Genomic DNA, 19,916 nt, shown 5'->3' with positions numbered 1-19,916 from the left:
AACAACTTTTTTCTATGGTACCAGGTTTAAATACCCTATTGAGAATTATCTGACCTAATCCAGGACATTTGTTAGCTTGTCCTAGCGTACTTTGACTTTGTTAGAACCACCCCGTACCCCCACGAACCCTGGCATAGATGAAATCACATCAGAAATATGAGAAGGATATCATCAACAGAGTGAAAAATATCCATAGCAAGGTTTTCACCACCCACAGACTGGTATTATTTCTTACTTGGAAAAACATTATTCCTCCTTTCTCCTACTAAGTATTTGAAAACATTTTATTGGGAATCAAGAGACTTTTATGAAATGTCTTTGCACTGCCACCATTCAGGGAGAATCCACCATTCAGGGAGAATCTTCTTTGTCTTTCACTCCTATTTTGGCTTACACTTTTTAATATGTATTTTGTCACCAAAGAGAGACTTTGTTGTCAGGAAATGACTAAGAATATAATTACACACACAAAAGAGGGAGAACATCTCTTTTATGTTTTGGCACAATTACAAATCATCTGCCAAAAATTATCTGTAATGTATAGGTATTTACTTTGTTATATAAAAACAAGAGAGTATGTTTTCCCCCAAGGCAATGTCCTTTATCATTTCCTTAGATCTTGTTATTTGGAAAAGAGGAGGTTTCTACATTCTAAAACAGACATAGGTAAGGAGAGAAAACCTTAGCTCTATGAAGTTTGTAACAAAACCTTCCTTATTCATTCTAGTTTTCTTCAAAAAAGTGCTTCCACCTGCTCAACTTGTAATTAACGCTGCATATTCTATGAGATGAAGAACAGTTTTTGAATAAAATTGATGAAATCCAATGAAATAATATTCCCTTTTTCCTCCCTCCCTTTAATTTTTCCTTCCTCTTTCTCCTTTCCTCATTTTCTTTCTTCTTTCCTCATGTGCTTCTGTTCTTTCTTTTTTCCTCCATGATGTTCTTCCATTATCTCTTTTCCAAAAAGGAACTGAAGTCTATATAACAAAGTACATATGCAGTAAGGTTAATAGAATACTACAGGAAAATAAGATCCAAAGAAATAAAGAGGTAAATCTACAAAACATGGAAGGTCAGTGTAATTACTAACACTTATGTCTGAGATTCCTGGAGACTCATGCAAAAAGGAAAACATTAAAAACCATATAATTTTCCTGATAAGATAAATGCTAACAGTTACACAGGGATGACAAGTTTTGCCCAACACTAAATTCTAAAGGAAATTTCACTCATAGGTCCTTAGAAAGTGATAATGCACTGAGAAAACTTAATAAGAAATGTAGATATGTGTGCCACATGCCTTCTACTCCAAACAAACAAACAAAAGAAGAAGCTCCAACAGCAACAGCAGCTAAGGAAACAATGTTAAAGTGGTTGGCATTGCCCAAGGTTTCCAAGATGTTGCCCATGAAGAGAGCCTGCCTCTTTGACAATTTCCTACAAGTATCACTTCTCTCAGACATATTTTTGGTAGGAAGCCGGTACCAGCAGTTTCCTTCCTTTGTAACACCGTTAAACCTGTAAGATAACAGAGAATAGCTACGAGACTAACCTATCAATTTACCTCTTGCTCTTAATACAGTAGCTTGCACAAAAGTAGAAATTGATTAGGTTAAGATAATTGTTTTTATTGACATTTCTTTACTTCTGAGTAAATGCCACCAACTCTTAAGGGTGGAAGTCAGAAAATCTAAAATCAATTAAACTTACCTGTTTGCTATCACAGGGCTAGGTGTGTGCTAGGTGTATTGCTATAAATGCAATACATGGTTAAATAATTACAGTTGAAATGTGTCCAGTTCAGAAATGGCATTTACCTACCTGCCCACATACCTTTACTCTCCTAGTGGGATGATGTGCCATCGAATATCTTCTATCCGTCAAGCCCCTGCCTATACAAATGGTCTCCCCTGCCTTCTGTCATGCTCAATCAATCCCCTTCTTTCCCTTCAATCTGAAAAGAAACGACCATCCTTCTCCAAAAGCCTTTTCAGGGTAATCCCACCTGGCTCTATTCATGACTTAAACCTTTTGGGGTGTGAAATGAGCTACAGTGCCTCGCCGCAGTATTTGCAGCAAGCGTTATTATTCTTTTTCGCTTTAGTGTGTCCAAAGGCCTTAAAACATCCCCGCCTAAGCTCCTGCTCCAGGGAAGAATTCTTATCACAGAAAATGCAGCCTGAGAAGTGAGACAAAAGAGAAGAAACCTAGGCAGGGCCTAAGAAGAGAGGCAGAAGATCTAATACCATGCAAGTATTCTTGAGATATCCTTTTTCCTCCCTAGAATTCATCTATGAGTATATTTTTATACTTCATCTATGACCTCCAAAATAATAATGATTGCATCTATATGCTTCTTTTCTCACACGGAATAAAGTTTTCCTAAAGTAAGGCGAGTTCTTTGAGGTGATATAACCCATAAAAATGGCAATAAAAGCTTAGAAATAGGTTTCCGGGAGGCATTAGTGTGTCAACAAGGTAATGCTATATGGTGTTTCTATGTGATACTAAACTTCTGATTTCAAATAGCTATGTGACTGTGTAATGAAGCTATCTAAATCTCTAAATCTGGAACATTTTTAAGATTTAGAAAATGTACAGTCTAGTTTTAATCTTCACAGAGTGCCTCTCTAAAAGTCAACAACTAATTTCCTTGCAGGAAAAGAAAACTGAGGCAGTAAGAGCATCGGGTGCATGCTTAAGTTACAGAACGTAATATAATGCATTCCCTCTGAATTCAATTTTTTAGTAGTTCTGAGATTTTTGTCTGTCAAAAGTAAATGGTGACTTCACATAGGGTAATCTTTTATTCTATCGAGAAGATTTTTAGTATATATTTATTGCCTTGTGATTTCTTAAAATAAGGAATAGTTTGTTGTAAACTGCTGCTGCTTTTTAATCTGTTTACTGTGCATACAAAGAAATAAATTGTGCTTAGTCAGAAAAAGAATGAATTTGACTTGGCAGGATTTGAAATGTAAGTAGTCCATCACAAATCCCAAATTTCACATGTGGAACTGACATCTGGAAAAGTATTTGTATGAACTGATGGCCCTATACCCTACTCCTATGTTACTGGTAACAATATTTAGTACAAAAATGTAATTATGGGATAATTTTGTAACTATTTTTGAAGGAGTATTTTGTTCAGCTACTCTAAATAACCCAAGACAACACATTTATATTTGTTTTCTCTTTTTTTTTTTTTTTTTTTTTTTTTTTGAGACGGAGTCTCGCTCTGTAGCCGGGGCTGGAGTGCAGTGGCCGGATCTCGGCTCACTGCAAGCTCCGCCTCCCGGGTTCCCGCCATTCTCCTGCCTCAGCCTCCCGAGTAGCTGGGACTACAGGTGCCCGCCACCTCGCCCGGCTAGTTTTTTTTTTTGTATTTTTAGTAGAGACGGGGTTTCACCCTATTAGCCAGGATGGTCTCGATCTCCTGACCTCGTGATCCGCCCGTCTCGGCCTCCCAAAGTGCTGGGATTACAGGCTTGAGCCACCGCGCCCGGGTTGAGAAAACTAAAGTGTTGAAAAGATCATCCCAGAATATAACGTTACACGTCTTTGATCCATGTGTATATTTATCTCCAGTTTTATCTGCTGGATAGTGGAAGTGCCACCATGGAGCAGCATTTGAGAATCTCAGGGTGGAACAACTGGCATTTACCAAATACCCATTATTCTTAAAAATTTGTTTCTAATCGACTTTCCTTCTAGAATAGGCATATGTTAAAAAAAAAAAAAAAAAAATCACGTTAATCCTATCTGAGTGCATGCCAGAAGCAGATGTGTAATAAATAGTCTTGCTTTAAAAATATTTATAAATATTTTTTAAATACTTGTTCAATTCAGTTTTTGTCCAGATTTTGGTGTGAATTTCCAGAGAAATTAATGTATCTGGCCGGATGCAGTCACTCACGCCTGTAATCCCAGCACTTTGGGAGGCCGAGGCAGGTGGATTACCTGAGGTCAGGAGTTCATGACTAGCCTGGCCAACATAGTGAAATGCCCTCTCTACTAAAAATACAAAAAAAGTAGCCAGCTGTGGTGGCACACACCTACAGTCCCAGCTACTCGGGAGGCTGAGTCAGGAGAATCACTTAAACCTGGGAGGCAGAGGTTGCAGTGAGCTGAGATTGAGCCACTGCACTCCAGGCTAGGCGACAGAGTGAGACTCCGTCTCAAAATAAATAAATAAATAAACAAATAAATAAATAAGCAAGAAATTAATGTATCCCTTCAGGCTCTGTCTTAAAAGAGATATGCAAGGGACAGGGGAAAAGGATAGCTATAGATAAGTGAAGAGTCTAAAATCTACCTCTCTAACATCTATTTTTAATGATACACCTTCCAAAATGTTTCCTCATTTAGACATGAGTGCCTTAAAACAGATTATTGGGTAACCAGAAGTCACTTTGGATGTCAAAAAGCAGAGCCTCGTGCCAGTAGCAGAAAAAGATGCCATATTTGGCTATGACATGTTTTCCTGTCTATAGCAGGCACCAGGATCACCTGGAGGGCTTGGTAAAATACAAATAACCAGGCCCTACCCTAGAGCAGGCCTAAGACTACTGGCTAAGTTGGCCTCGAGTGAGCCTGGAGAATTTGCCTTTTGACCTATATTCTCTCCTGAGGCTGATGCTGCTTGTCTGGAGAGCATCACTTTGAGAATGTGTCCTGGGGAGTCAGGAACATGGAAAACTACCTAGAAGAATGTTCAACACATGGCAGGCATTCAGCCGAATGAGGACTCTAGAAATGTGATCAAACACAAGAAGATAAGAGAGATGTCTAGAAGAGAGGTCGGAGAATGACTCTCCCAACCAACCAACTTTACTCTGGCAGCAATGATGTTCACTAATTAACCAATTCCAATGATGTTGCTGGAGCCTGCAGACAGCAAAACACAACTAAAGCCTCTTTAATTTGAGATGGCATCCCTTGATATTTTTGAAGGCTGAGATTACCATGATGATTTCTACCAAAACCTGCAAGAATGGTAAAATTCAAGGTCCTCTACGATCTGTTTTTATCTACCTTCCGTCTGCTCTAAATGTGTGAGTCCTTAAATATAACTGTTCTGCATCTGTGAAGTTCTTCATGACCTGGAGCATTCCAGACTTTCTGCATTCTCAGCTACCCTTTGATGTCTTCATACCTGTTTTGTTTTCTAAGCCATAGCAAAAGCATTTTATATAAATATTTAAATGAGATTTTCCTTCTGCCCACTTGGAGGAATACCATCATCTCTAACAATAGGAATTCCAAGGCTCATCTTTCCTTTGGCAAATTCATTTCAGGCTTTATTAAAGAATGGGAATGGCTTTGTGTGTTTGAGTTACTTTTATCTGTTTATAAAATAAAAGTGCGGCCAGGCACGGTGGCTCACGCCTGTAATCCCAGCGCTTTGGGAGGCCGAGGCGGGAGGATCACGAGGTCAAGAGATCGAGACCATCCTGGCTAACACGGTGAAACCCTGTCTCTACTAAAAATACAAAAAATCAGCCGGGCGTGGTGGGGGCGCCTGTGGTCCCAGCTACTCGGGAGGCTGAGGCAGGAGAATGGCGGGAACCCGGGAGGCGGAGCTTGCAGTGAGCTGAGATCGCGCCACTGCACTCCAACCTGGGCGACAGAGAGACTCCGTCTCAAAAAAAAAAAATAATAATAATAAAAATAAATAAAAAATAAAAGTGCAAGGTTTAAATTCTGGAACATAGAATAGACATCTATTGTCCCAGCTCTATGTTCCGTAGATGAAAGTTACTAAACAAACACTCTTTCAGCTTGATAAAAGCATTAAAAGAGAGAAGAACCACCTTCTAAACAGTTCTTATCTTCTAATTGATCAGAAAAGCTTTGACTGTTACTTGGAAGTTCCCTGGAAACAGACAGAAAAGGGTTAGTGTTGGCAATAGCTTGGGGAGTGCATTGGGGCTTCTTTTAAAGAGGCAATGGGTAGGTCCGTCACAGTACTCCAAAAGGAAGAACCACACCATCTCCCTGCTCACCAGCAGAAGACGGCAGAAATCAGGATGTTTCCAGCCTAAAGGGATATTTTCATATGACGATCAAAATCTGAAATAAATAAAAGGCAAGAAACAAGATGAAGAATTAAAAGCTAAAAGTCTCCGGCTAAGGCTAAAACAGAGTGTCAGGATAATTAAGAGAAATCTTCAGTTAGAGCCCACATTTGAGATCATGGGAATGACGGGTTTTCAGGGAAAAGAAAGCCTAGGGGCTTGCATGTCTTTGGTCACAGGGAGGTGTCTCCTTCTCCACCCTGTGGTGCCTCGCCCATTGACACTTGCAGGCCCAGGCTACATAGTCTCTCTGGCACAATCACATGACTTCCTTTAAATTAGGGCTTGTTAGCCTTTGAATTGAATGAAATATGAAGAACAAAGCAACGTTTTGAGAGGTAAACACTGAAGACAGTCTTTGTCTATGTTGTTCTCTACATGCACTTTTAAAAAGATGAGCTAAAAAAAAAAGATGAGCTATACAGGAGAAAAGCTTAATAAATTACAGTGCAGCAATGCTGTGAAGTTGTCATTCAAAGCGGTTTTTTATGGAAACTATTTGGCAACATAGAAAAATCAAATCTCTAACACCAGATAACTAAGTGATATACGTAATGATTTTAATTTTGTAAGAAAATATCTAAGAATGCAAGCAAAGACTAAAGATATTACATTTCATGTGATTATGGGTAATTCTACTGATTTGCTTTATCCTTTAGATAGGAAAACACTTGAAGTTTTATATTAAAACGGTAATTTTTTTGGCTGGAATCCCATAATTTGTTTTAATGTCCACAGCATTAAGGAACTGCAAGTCTAGCTTATGGTCTTTTCTTTATGCTTTTGTTTTGTCTGTGTGCTTTTTCCTTTTTTCTCTAGGAGTGGAAACTCATCAATGCCAATCTTCTCTACCAATGGTGGACCATTTGTCAAATTAAACACAGCACCTGATGGCAGCTTAATACTAACACCCAGGTGGGTCGCTAAATCTGTTCTTAGACTAGTTGTACATAGACATGGAAGAAGATAGATTGTTGAAGCCAGTCGGATTTGAATGCTATTACATACTGGTCATATAATCTTGAAAGTTATTTGACTTATTATTTAAGTAATCTCAAATAGTATTTAATATCTGATAACATTTTCTAACCCTAATATATATAAGATGGTCAAAAGAAATATTCTATATGTAAATTTCTGGCACACTCATAGGGATTTGACTTGTTTTAATTTTATACCCTTTTTTATCCTTAGCCTTGGATTAATACACAATTAAATCACATGGAAAGAAATTGTGAGAACTGGGATAAAACAGGTCCAGTGTTGATCAGACTAAAGAAGGCAGCACAAATTAGCTACCACTAAAAGAGAAGAAAGAGGGGAAAATCATGATATTCTTTCCTTTCCTTGGCAAATAGATCACGAATATTAAATGAAGAAGTCTGGACTTTTCGTGGTGTCTACATATTCTCTTTTACTTTTTAATATTAGGTTTACTTTTATAGCCTTTACTAAGGTATTAAAAAGCAGCATTTTTCCTGTATTCAAAGATCTGTTTTAGCTCAGATTGTCATTTCTCCTATTTGGGTGTTAATAGTAATTTTTGTTGAAATTGGCTTCTGAATTTTACAGTTCCATTAAAGAACAGCTGTGGGTGGGGAGAACGTAACTGCAAGAAGCCATAACTGCAAACAAGGATTTAAGATGCTTTGCTGGTATATTTTTTTTAATGGTAAAAAATGAAATTAGATAATTATTCAGTTTTTCATGAAAAGTTACCATTTCTGTGAGCTTAACCAGTAAAAAAAATAAAAATGGTAAAGGAGTATTTTGAGTACCAAAAAAAGAACTTTGCAATTGAATGTTTTATATCAATGTTTGCTGGACCTTGACTGATATTATGAGTCTCATGGGATATGAAGCAAAGCATCTGCAAGTGAGAAAGCAGGCTTCTAGATTTCCTTTCCTATAAGGCATGTCTAAATTTATATTACCATATGGATCCTGAAGCAGTTTGTACGTTAAGAATTTCTTCTATTCATGTCTTAGGGGCATTTAACAATTTGTAAGAAAAAAACTATTTAAAATCATTTATGCTAATTATATGCATGTTTCAGATCAGAACTAGCTTATTCTATGCTTATCAATGAAATGCCAGTATCATTTTCCATTGGTGTCACTATTATAATGTATGTTTGTGCTATTTGAAAGAGGCATCATTTATAGACATATTTTAACCTTTCATGACATCAACAAGCCGGTTAATTAAATGTCCTTGATCCCTTCCTTCATTAGCCACATTATATTGAGTTGGCAGAAAATCAGACATATGTTCATTTATTTATTAATTTGGTTAATTTATTTATGCATTTATTATTTATTGCATAGATGATTATGCTTGTATCCCTATGAAAACTGGTACTTTTGAAAATGCCCTTGCACTAGTGGTTGTAATAAAAAAATAAGTAAAAGAAGAGGATGTCCGGGAAAATGATTCAGCCAACTATAAAAATCTACTGACCTATATGACCTATATTCTGATTTTTTTTTTTTTTTTTTTTTTTTTTTGAGATGGAGTCTCGCTCTGTCGCCCAGGCTGGAGTGCAGTGGCACCATCTGGGCTCACTGCAAGCTCCACCTCCCGGGTTCCCACCGTTCTCCTGCCTCAGCCTCCCGAGTAGCTGGGACTACAGGCGCCGCCACCACGCCTGGCTAATTTTTGTGTATTTTTAGTAGAGACTGGGTTTCACCATGTTAGCCAGGGTGGTCTCGATCTCCTGACCTCGTGATCCATCCCCCTCGGCCTCCCAAAGTGCTAGAATTACAGGCGTGAACCACCACGCCCGGGCTTGTTTAACCTGTTGTGAGATATATGCAAGACTCAGACCACCATCTCCCACCACAGGGTTAACAAAAGGGAAGTTAATGGAGACTTCCTTGGGGTGTTATAAATAAATACATGTCAATATATCTAGATTGATATACATGCATGCACACTAGTTACTAAAAAGATAGACTTCCTTATATTTCAACTAAAATCATTCTGTATTATAAAGAATATGACAGTCATTCAATATGGATACATATGATTTCAAATAAACTTTTTCATGTATTTTTCTGAAACACTGTATTGCTTTGTTTGGACATATGGATCTTAGGTCTTATTTACGTTGCATTTTTAAAGACCTAAACAGCATGCACAATTAGCTGTAGCTAAGTATATAAATGTAAGTCATTACGATTATATGTGTATCTGCATGTATAATGTGTGTGTTTTAATGTAGCCAGTATCTGCTGTGGTTACATTTGGAAATAGTGGGGGGCAAGTACTTTAATTTCTTGTGTTATACTGACCTCTAGTGGCTGATAAGTAGAATGCATTATAAAACAAATTTGCTTAGTTTTTGTTTAAAATGGAATTCTTGACACTGAAAAAAGAGTTGGTATTTAAATTTCTAAGCAGGTGATGCGTTTTCAGTAATTTATGCCTTTGCTTTCTTTTTTTTTTTTTTTTTTTTTTGAGACGGAGTCTTGCTCTGTCGCCCAGGCTGGAGTGCAGTGGCCGGATCTCAGCTCACTGCAAGCTCTGCCTCCCGGGTTTACGCCATTCTCCTGCCTCAGCCTCCCGAGTAGCTGGGACTACAGGCGCCCACCACCTCGCCCGACTAGTTTTTTGTATTTTTTTAGTAGAGACGGGGTTTCACCGTGTCAGCCAGGATGGTCTCGATCTCCTTACCTCGTGATCCGCCCGCCTCGGCCTCCCAAAGTGCTGGGATGACAGGCGTGAGCCACCGCGCCCGGCCTATGCTTTTTTTAATGCTTTCATTTATATGTGCTTGTTACATGTCTGCCTTCCTTGAAAGCAGCGCCTGTGACATATTCATCGTTCGGTTCCCTGAATGAAGCACACAGCCTCATACACAGTGTTGGGCACGGAATAGTTGCCGGATTGGCAATACTGAGGCATACTCTGGGTTATAGAATCATGAAAACCAATATTGGTTCAAGTAAAATAACAGTATCTATCATTTATAGAATTTCATTGTGTATAAGGCCCTCTAATAGTTTTATTGCAAATACTGCTTTTTCTTCCCACAACCCTCCAATAAAGTACTATCACCCCCATTTTATGGAAGAAGAAACTGGGTCTCAGGGATATTGAGCAACTTCCCTGAAGTCACATAGAAATGGTAGAATAAGGATGTAACCTCACCTCTATTTGACATTAAACTGGGGCTTCTTCGGCTTACAATTCAGTCTCCCTACATTTCATATGAGAGACATTAAGATGTCCATTTTACTAAAGCAAAAGTAGGATAACCTACACGATGTTTGACTTTAAAATACTAAATGCATAATTGTAAAAATATGATTGTTCTTCTGTTACAGTCAACAGTGTTTACAGGATTCCTTGATTCTGTTATGGTGTAACCATAAATGTAAGTAAATATGTTGTCATATCCCCCTTCCAGCATTCTGTTTAAAATTCTGAATAGAGTTTGTATGTCACCCGAAGTTATTTTGTTACCACTCAATTTTCACCATCAGAAAAAATGACAAAAATGAAATAGATGCTCTTTCTCCAATTATTTTAATAGCTTGTGGAAAAAAACTGGTGGCTCAAGACATCACCCCAAAGATTGTGGGAGGAAGTAATGCCGAAGAGGGGGCCTGGCCCTGGGTTGTGGGTCTGTATTATGGCGGGCGACTGCTCTGTGGCGCATCTCTCGTCAGCAGTGACTGGCTGGTGTCCGCCGCACACTGCGTGTATGGGTGAGTGTGATGCCGTGTCCCTTCCCAAACGAGGTCACCACAGCAGACCCTGCCGAGCGTCCCATTTCATGTAGCCTCACAAAACCACCCCAGCAGGAAAATCCTGCTGTTTATGACATTATAAACATTCCAATTATTTTCCCATTAATGTCATGTCTGAAAATAGAGATAAATTTTAAAAAATTATTCTGCATTAGATACAAATATTAATTATTCTACGTTAGATATTGCATCATTAGACCCTTTTACATGCATAAAAATGGAAACTTTTGCCAATTCACACGGTGAGTCTTTTTCAGAGTGTGAAATTAGTATTTATTGTAAAAATCATACTGGTTACCATTCAATTTGTCCAATATTTATTGCTAGCAAATTGTCAGTATCAGAAAGTATGCTTAGGTTGCACTCCAATTACAATTATACCGCGCTCTGGAAGTTCATGGATAAGCACTTTGTTGTGAATTAGGATAAAAGTACTTAGTTCTTAAGTCAGATCTCTTCTGATTGCTACCTATTAACTGAAATTGAGAACTAATATCAACCGTATCTGACTCTGTTTTGTACTATAATAGGACAAGATACATGTTGAATTCTGGCATTTATTTTACAGTCCTAGAGGAGAGAACAGAGTGGATGGAAGAGGGTGAGAGTAAAGGAGGAATGGAAGGGGGTGAGAGTAAAGGAGGAAAAACTAAATGATCCTGGGCCCAAGAACATGTTCATTCTCCTCTTCCACATGAAAGATGCCACTGCTCTAGGTTGTCACGTGGTTCTGAATTCGGTCAGGGAAAAGGGAGCTTCCTCACAGAAGATGCATGAGCTTGATCTAGGACTCATCTCCTGCCCCTATGTCAGTGAGACGTCCAGTGAATGACCTCACTCATGAGGATTAGAGTAAACCTCTCTGTAGCCAGCATCCAGAACCTCTGAGGAAAGGACCATGTTAGAAAGAACCAGGCATGGAAGAGGCAGTCATAGTTGATCAGGTTACAAGACTTACCTTTCGTTACCCACGCAGATGTTTAAGGTCCTTGGGTAAGTAAAGACAAACTGTCAGACACAGAGATTGTGAAAATTTTAAAGGAGATAGGCAAAGCCAGGTAGAGTGAACCTTAAGAGATTGCACTTATGCCTAAATACCCATTATATCAGAGTGAAAGTAGACTCAAATGCATAATCCCAGGGCTTTGGAGAAAAAGGACCCTCAACTAGATCTCAGGTTTGCCAAATAGCTGGTCTCCAAAGGAGCTACCTACAGCACCATCCCATCTACGTCTAAAGCTCTCCCTGATTCTATCCATTGAGTGTTACATCCTGGAGACTAAATTACAGACTCTCCCATAACTAAAGTGCACCCCCTTGACTTTGCTGTAATTGTAATTTATATTATAATTTATTTTCATACTATGGCAAGCGTCTGTAGAGGCAATTTTTCCATCCCCTTCTAAACATGGCTTTAACCTTTATCGACATATATTGTTTGCGTTGGACATGTCACAGATAGGTAACATCTGTATCCTAACTGTGATGCAAATTAAAGCTACTTTTAGCTAAAGAGCCAGTGTTTTCTGTTGCACATGGGTAGATCTTAATAAGTTAGCAGCCTTGCTATATCAACCTTGAATTTGGCAAATTCCTGTTTAATGTTCTTGTCAAACATATGCTTTCTAAATGTCAATCATGCTCGCAGTAATATTAGCGATGTCTTTCAATGATCTGTTTTACAGATGTACTTCTAATAAGTCAATGATACCAATGTCATAGCTTTCCAAACAAGAAATACGTGAAGAAAATAGAAAGGCAGTTCTACCTAGTATAAACACATGTCCAATTGTTACCAGAGAAAAGGAGTACAGATCCAGGCGCCAAGAGAGGATTCTTGGATCTCACACAGGAAGGAATTCAAGGCCAGTCACAGAGTGCAGTGCAAAAAGATCATTTATTGAAAGCTCCTGAGTCACAGAGTTGGGCATGCTTAGAAAGCAAGAGAAGGAACGCCCTGTCTTTGTTTTAAGTTTTTCTTATATGGGGGTCTTGTTGATGTAAAGACTAAACTAAGCTGTGTCTACATGACAGTAACTTCGACAAAATTTGTTATTCTATTGATTTAAAGAAAACGATCCTTGATGTTGCAGTGTGTAAGTACATCAAAGCATAATTATCTTGAAAGGATATGTTGTTATGGGTGTTGAGACATTTGGACTTTCCATTGTTGTAGGATTGTGTCCTTGTAGGTATCTTTAGGCTGCTTCCTCAACAATAAACATTTTATGACTATGAGTCATGACCAGTAAGGATGTGTCTTGTTACCAAGATGGGGCTGAACTTAAAATGGCGTTACTGTGGCTCTCCTAGGCTCCTGCTTCTCTCACACAATCACATAGGACAATAAAATGTCTTTTCAGTTTCAGCTTAAGCACAAGCAAAGGTAAGTTGTACTAGAATTGTGATGATTTCAAAATTATCCTTACCAACCATGCATTTTACTCTCCTTCAGCATTCAGTGGAATTATTTTTTTTCTCTAGTGCCTAACAGCTTTCTTGCTTTCTACTTCACGTCTCTAACAAAGAAAGTTTCTGATACTGTTTTAGACAGTTTAATCAAAAACTGTTTTATCAGTACGTTAATACTGGCTCTTATCTGTCTCTTTAAAACCCTAATTGTGCTATGGAAAGCTTAATTTCCTAATAAAAAGAATAACCCAGATCAAGCAAGTTATTAAATTCATGCTACGCAAGTAGCTTTGCCCTCAGTGTAAACCTGTTCCAGGTGTTTTAACCTGCAGGTGGTTAAATAGTTTAATTGAACAGCTCTTCTGTTTAATCTTATCATCAACACTTCATTTGCATTCCTCAGGCTAAGTTCACCTGAGTGATTCTAAATAACCCTGTGCCTGTTCGGTTTCTCTGCCATGGTGTTGTCCTTTCACAACCTTAAAAGAAGGATTTGGAAAAGTGTCGGCCAACCTCGCTGTGGTTTAAAGGGCAAGTTTGCCTTTGAACTCAAGGAGAGGATTTTAATCCTTTATATCCAACAAATCACATGTGTGATTATGGACAAGCAACTTAGTATCTCTAAGTCAGTTTCCTCATCTGTAGGAAATTCATAAGGATATCTATCTTGCTTGTCAGGACAACAATAAGATGCTGCAATGCTTTTGCCGACCACGATTCATGCAGGAATGTGCAATAAAATGTTGATTATGTTGCAGTTCCTGCATAGGAAGCCCCTATGAAAGGAAAGGCCAAGTCTTGCACAACGCATATTCAGCATATTTATTTTCTGAAATTTTTATATTGATATAATTTCAAACATGCGTAAAAATTGCAAAAATAGTACAGAGAGCTGTTTATACCTTTACTCAGACTCACCAATTACTTACATTTTCCTCTATATATTTTATCATCATCTCTTTCTAAGTCAGGAGACTTTTTTTTCGGAACAATTTCGTAGTAGGTTAGATGTATTTTTATACACTTAAGGACTCAGTATATTTTTACTAAAAACAGGATACTTCCTACAGAATCACAGCAAAGCATGGAAATTTAACATTAATGAAATACAACCCTAATTAATTGTCACAAATATGCTCTTTATTTTGTTTGTATGTTTGCCATGTTAGAACCGATTCAGGATAGTGTATTGCACTTGAATGCTACACTTTTTTCATCTCCTTTAGTGCAGTGTAGCCCCTTTCTGTGTTTCTTGTTTTTAATATTTTTGAATACAGGCCAGTTATTAGGTGGGAAGATTCTTCTATTTGAAAAAGAAAAAAAAAAAAAAAACTCAAGCTTGCTCCTTTATCAGCCTTAATATAGTCCCACTCTTTGAGAACTTCTTTTATTTTCTCTCAAAATAAGATGCTCCAGGTTAATCTTGTGCGTTTTCTATCCTAGCCCTGAAGTCAACTTTTCCTTAAGAAACCTTATTTCTATTTAACTTATTTCAGTTATTTCTGTATTTTGGTAAACGTGATCTTGTGTGCTTATGGCTACCGTTTTTGTGTCCTGTTCCTAAAACTATACAATGAAAAAAGCTCTATTATATACCTATAAATATAAACTCAAAACAATGACTCCAACTCAAATAGACTACTACAGGGCAAATTCTAATCTTGTCTTCCTCTGTATTTTTACATCTTGATTCTGATAATAAAAAGCATTGTTTCTATTATCTACAAGCTATTGATGTATTTGCTGAAGTCTGGAAAGCCTGGAACACACAAAGGAGTTTGAGAATTGCTAACTCACACTACTGCATGAAGCAGACTCATCAACCAGGGTCTCATATTTGTTTTCCACTCTTTTTTCCTGCTGACATATAGCAAAATGCATAAATTTAGGTATACAAATTGATGCATTTCGTAGATGCATGCACCTGTTAAATTGATATTCCTCTGAAGATATAAAACATTCCAGTCACCCAAAGAGTTGCTTCATTACCTCTTTCTAGTCGCTCATATCCCAGCTTCCAGAAGCAAATATGGAGCCACTTGGGTGGGCGATCATATATAGATTTATAGTCTGGGTCCCAGTCATTGAATAGACATCTATTAAAGATGAAATTGGTGATAGGGAGCCTCTTGCCAATATCGCCGTCTTTAATTTAGCTTTTCAGGGCAGACCAGAGACGTCACAGGGCTTACCTGATTTCTTATTGAAACAATTCCTTAAAATATGTTAACACTCCTGAAATAAATAATTTCATATATGAGGTATTTGGGGCATGGTGAGAAATACAGACTACTATTCATACTTTATTTATTTATTTATTCATTCATTCATTCATTCATTCATTTATTGAGACAGAGTTTCACTCTTGTTGCCCAGGCTGGACTGCAATGGCACCATCTCAGTTCACTGCAACCTCCGCCTCCCGGGTTCAAGTGATTCTCCTGCCTCAGCCTCCCAAGTAGCTGGGATTTCAGGCGTGTACCACCACACCCGGCTAATTTTGCATTTTTTAGTGGAGATGGGGTTTCTCCATGTTGGTCAGGGTGGTCTTGAAAGCCCAGCCTCAGTTGATCTGCCCACCTCAGCCTCCCGAAGTGCTGGGATTACAGGTGTGAGTCACCATGCCCGGTCTATTTATAATTTATTTAGTACTCCATTTATTAAACGGATTTAACTAATAAAACTTTGCAAATCAACTTTTTAAACAGTTAAGCATTTATAATAAAATAACATTACTCAATTGCTACTGTAATTGCAATTAAAATTTGGATTTTTTGGAATGCCTCATGCTCTAAGCGGAACACAGAACATGTATCGATTCAATAATGTTTAAATACTTAATTTCTACTAAACCTATCCTCAATATACATATTATTAGTTTAATTTTATTTTTCTGTTTATCTACCTAGTCTTATCGCTCTAGGGAGTTAGGCTTGTAATATATAATGTTCTTCAGATTGCAGAAATACTATAATATCATTTTAAGATTATGGTAATATTTGCAGATAAGAAAGAGGAAGAGGGGCCAGAGGCAGTGGCTTACGCCTGTAATCCTAGTACTTTGGGAGGCCGAGGCGAGCCTGAGCTCAGGAGTTTGAGACCAGCCTGGGCAACCACCATGAAACTCCATCTATACTAAAATACAAAAGAAATCAGCCAGGTGTGGCAGTGTGCGCCTGTAGTCCCAGCTACTCGGGAGGCCGAGGCAGGAGAATTGCTTGAACCCCGGAGGCGGAGGTTGTGGTGAGCCGAGATCGCACCACTGCCCTCCAGCCTGGGCGACAGAACAACTCAACACTCCGTCTCTACCAAAAAAAAAAAAAAAAAAAAAAACCCAACAGGAAGAGCATTTTCTCAGGACAATAGACTTCTCTTTTAGATGTTATTTGTGTAAATGTATGGGGTACAAGTGTAATTTAGTTACATGGGTGGACTCCATCATGATGAAGTCAGGGCTTTTAGGGTATCCATCACCTGAATAACATACACTCTACCCATTAATTTCTTAATATCCACCCCCCTCCCACAGCACCATCCTTCTAACTCTCTCTGATCTATCATTCCACACTTTGTGTCCACTATACGTTATTTGGCTCCCACCATAAGTGGGAATATTTGAAAGTTGTTTCACTTAAGATAATGGCCTCCAGTTCCATCCATGTTGCTGCAAAAGACATGATTTTATTCTTTCTCCTGGCTGAATAGTATTTCATTGTGTATATATACTACATTTCTTTATCCAGTCATCGGTTGATGAACACTTATGTTGATTCAGTGTCTTTTCTATTGTGAATAGTGCTGTCATAAACACACAAATGCACGTATCTTTTTGATATACTGATTTCTTTTCCTTTAGGTAGAGTCCTAGCAGTGGGATTACTAGATCAAATGGAAGTTCTATTGTTAGTTCTTTGAGAAATCGTCATAGACAATAGAGATTTCAAGGATGGGTTAGTAATACTGACTTTGGTTAGAGCTTAGGTCTTGGATTCTTTTCCAAAATATTTCAAGTTTGGGTGCTAGTCATCTTCCTAAAAGTTAATATTATCTTACTGGATCACTAAGACTTTTTAGATTTATGTCTTTATTAGAGGTTGTATCAACTTCCAATCTTGTGTTTCCCTGTAAAATTATGTTTTGTATAAGTCTCTCTTGACCCATATCATGCAATCCATTTCCTAGACACCATTCTATTAGCACTGTTTTAATAACATATGTCTATTCAGCAGGTATCTCATTATAATGATTGGTGCACTCAGAAATTTCATTAACTAAAAGTTTCCATTGTATCTCTGAAGTTACCTCTACTTTGATAATTAATTCATCATCTTGGATCACATTGCTGAGCCCCCTTTTTCTTAGTTATTTTGCATAGCTTGTTACACAAATAAGGAATATTTTAATATATAGAGTTTGAGACTCTAAATATTAAAAAAGAAAAAAGAGCTGGGTGAGGCAGGGAAAGACTGAGGAAGAACAGAGAGTCAAATGATGTGGATTGATATGCAACTTTGCCTCTTTACCTGGTGGTTATGAGGAACCACTGGTAATATTCACTCCTTCCTGCTCTTGGATTGCTTACTGTTTTTGTATATACATTCGATCAGATGACATGTGCTGAGCACTTATCCTGTGCTAAGTATTTTTCTAAGTTTGGGGGTGATAGTGTTATACAGACCAACAAAATCTTTGCTCTGATAAAGTTTATATGACAGGTTAAGGCTGAAAACATTTAAATAAATACTTTAGCCATGATACACGCAGTAAAGAAGAGTAGTCTGAACAGAAAGTATGATAAGAGCAAGAAGGTTGTTTTTGATACAGTGGTTGGAGAAAGCTTTGCAGACCAATTGAAAATGGAAGGAAAATCTAAAGAAATGAAGGAGAATGTTACACAAATTTCTTGGAAGGTAACAGCAAACTGTGATGCTCTGGGGTAGATATGAGGTAGACTTATTCCAGACACCTCAGGAAGCCCTGTTGCTGTTGCCCAGAAAGGGATTGGCAGAGTGTCAGTGATGAGGCTGGAACTATGGATCGACACCTGGAGAGGTCTCAGGAGGCTATGGTAAATAGGACGAGGGACCATTTGGAGGACCGAAGAGTGACATTATCTAATCAGGCTAATGCGTGAAGATGGGACTGCTGGGAGGAGCAAAGGTGAAATCAGGGAGACCAGTCAGGACCATAGCTGATGAAGCTGAGGAAGTGGCTGGATCTCATTAGTAAGTTCTGATGGTTAGGGTCATCTGCATTTATTAATGATCACATATATGGAGTAAGGAAGTAAGGAAAAGAGAATGGAGTGTTGACATCATTTACTGAGATGAGGAAAACAGAAAGAAACCAGATTGGAAAGAGAGTAAGAGTTCCAAGTTTTATATAGCAAACTTGGGGCTGCCTGTTAGACATCCAAGTTGGTATCAGTCAATGATGTCAGCCTATGGACATACAAATCTAGATTGTATGGAAGAAGTCAAGAATTAAAATACAAATGTAGAAGTTGTCAGTATATTGTCGGTATTTAAAATAATGACTTGGATGAGATTATGTATGAGGCCAGTGTAGATATAAAAGAGAAGGCCAAAGGCAGACCCCTGGGATATTCTAAAATTTAGAGTTTAAGATGAAGAAAAAAGATCCGGGAGAAAAAAAAAAGACTGAGGAAGAACAGAGAGTGAAATGAAAGGAAAATCACAAGCGCATGGTGAATCCTGGAAGTCAAGTGAAGAAAAGAGTTCAAAGATGATTCCTTATGTTTCAGGGATCATCTACCAAGAAAAATTATGTTCAGGAGTGTTAGGCCTATATCTTGTTTCCTGTACTTACTTCTGTTTCTTACACTTACACAAATAAGCATATACCCATATTTTAAAAACAGATTTCTACTTAAAATTAAATAAAAATATTCACATATATAAAACTCTTTTCCTTGCTCATGAAAAGGAAGAAAAATTAAACATATCCTTGTTGTCTACCCTCCTTTTACAATAAAACTACCTTTCGCACCTGTTAACTTTTCTCTTTTGAGTTTCATTGCAGACACATGGCCCTTCATAAACAACTCATTTCTTTTAACTAGGGTAATTATAATGATCATTACATGAGAGTCACCTTGCTAAAACTTGGCCAGTGTTATTTCATTTAATCTGGCTTCTTTGTCCTTTCAGAATTGCCCGATATTCTTGAAAACGTTCTTATTCTCTGGCATCAACACTATGTATCAGAAGCATTCTAATGTTCAGTTGCCTCAAATATTAGAATTGGCTAGCCATCTAGGAATCCTCGTTATATTCAGAGGAGAATAAAAATAGAGATCAAAAATGCTGTGCTGGGTGTAAACATCAGTGTTGGCATGGTGCAAATTTGTTGAGGTTGCTGTTTTGCCACGTTTAGTAATAGTAAAACAGGAAAAAGGTTTTAATTTACAGTTTTGGATTCTCACAGATTTTCCTTTCCTTTCAGCCTGTTGTGATGCTCTATCATAGTTGTCTTACCATATTAGCTGCATTTGAAATTCTACTTTCTACTGCATTGAAATTCCCACTTACAAATGGACATCCTGATGCCTAGAGTGGTGAAGTTATTTTCACATCAGCACATACCCACACACATCTGGGACACCACTGGTTCATCTTATCTGGTGCTGCTTCTTCGTCACAGGAAATG

General features: G+C 37.9%; 1 protein-coding gene across 2 annotated transcripts in view; it reads left to right on the top strand.

The window, feature by feature from the left end:
- The window catches only part of LOC105498551 (transmembrane serine protease 15), a 136,407-nt gene that overhangs the window by 99,729 nt on the left and 16,762 nt on the right, over positions 1 to 19,916 (top strand). For both annotated transcript variants that reach the window (XM_071095508.1, XM_071095509.1), the window contains 3 exons: positions 6,900 to 6,995; positions 10,410 to 10,459; positions 10,619 to 10,793. In XM_071095508.1, the coding sequence (XP_070951609.1) occupies positions 6,900 to 6,995; positions 10,410 to 10,459; positions 10,619 to 10,793 (321 nt within the window). The remainder of the gene's footprint in view (positions 1 to 6,899; positions 6,996 to 10,409; positions 10,460 to 10,618; positions 10,794 to 19,916) is intronic.

Source organism: Macaca nemestrina, chromosome 4 (assembly GCF_043159975.1).
Source record: "Macaca nemestrina isolate mMacNem1 chromosome 4, mMacNem.hap1, whole genome shotgun sequence".
Lineage (NCBI taxonomy): Eukaryota > Metazoa > Chordata > Mammalia > Primates > Cercopithecidae > Macaca > Macaca nemestrina.
The sequence above is the reverse complement of the archived record's forward strand: the minus strand, read 5'-3'. Positions and strand labels throughout refer to the sequence as shown.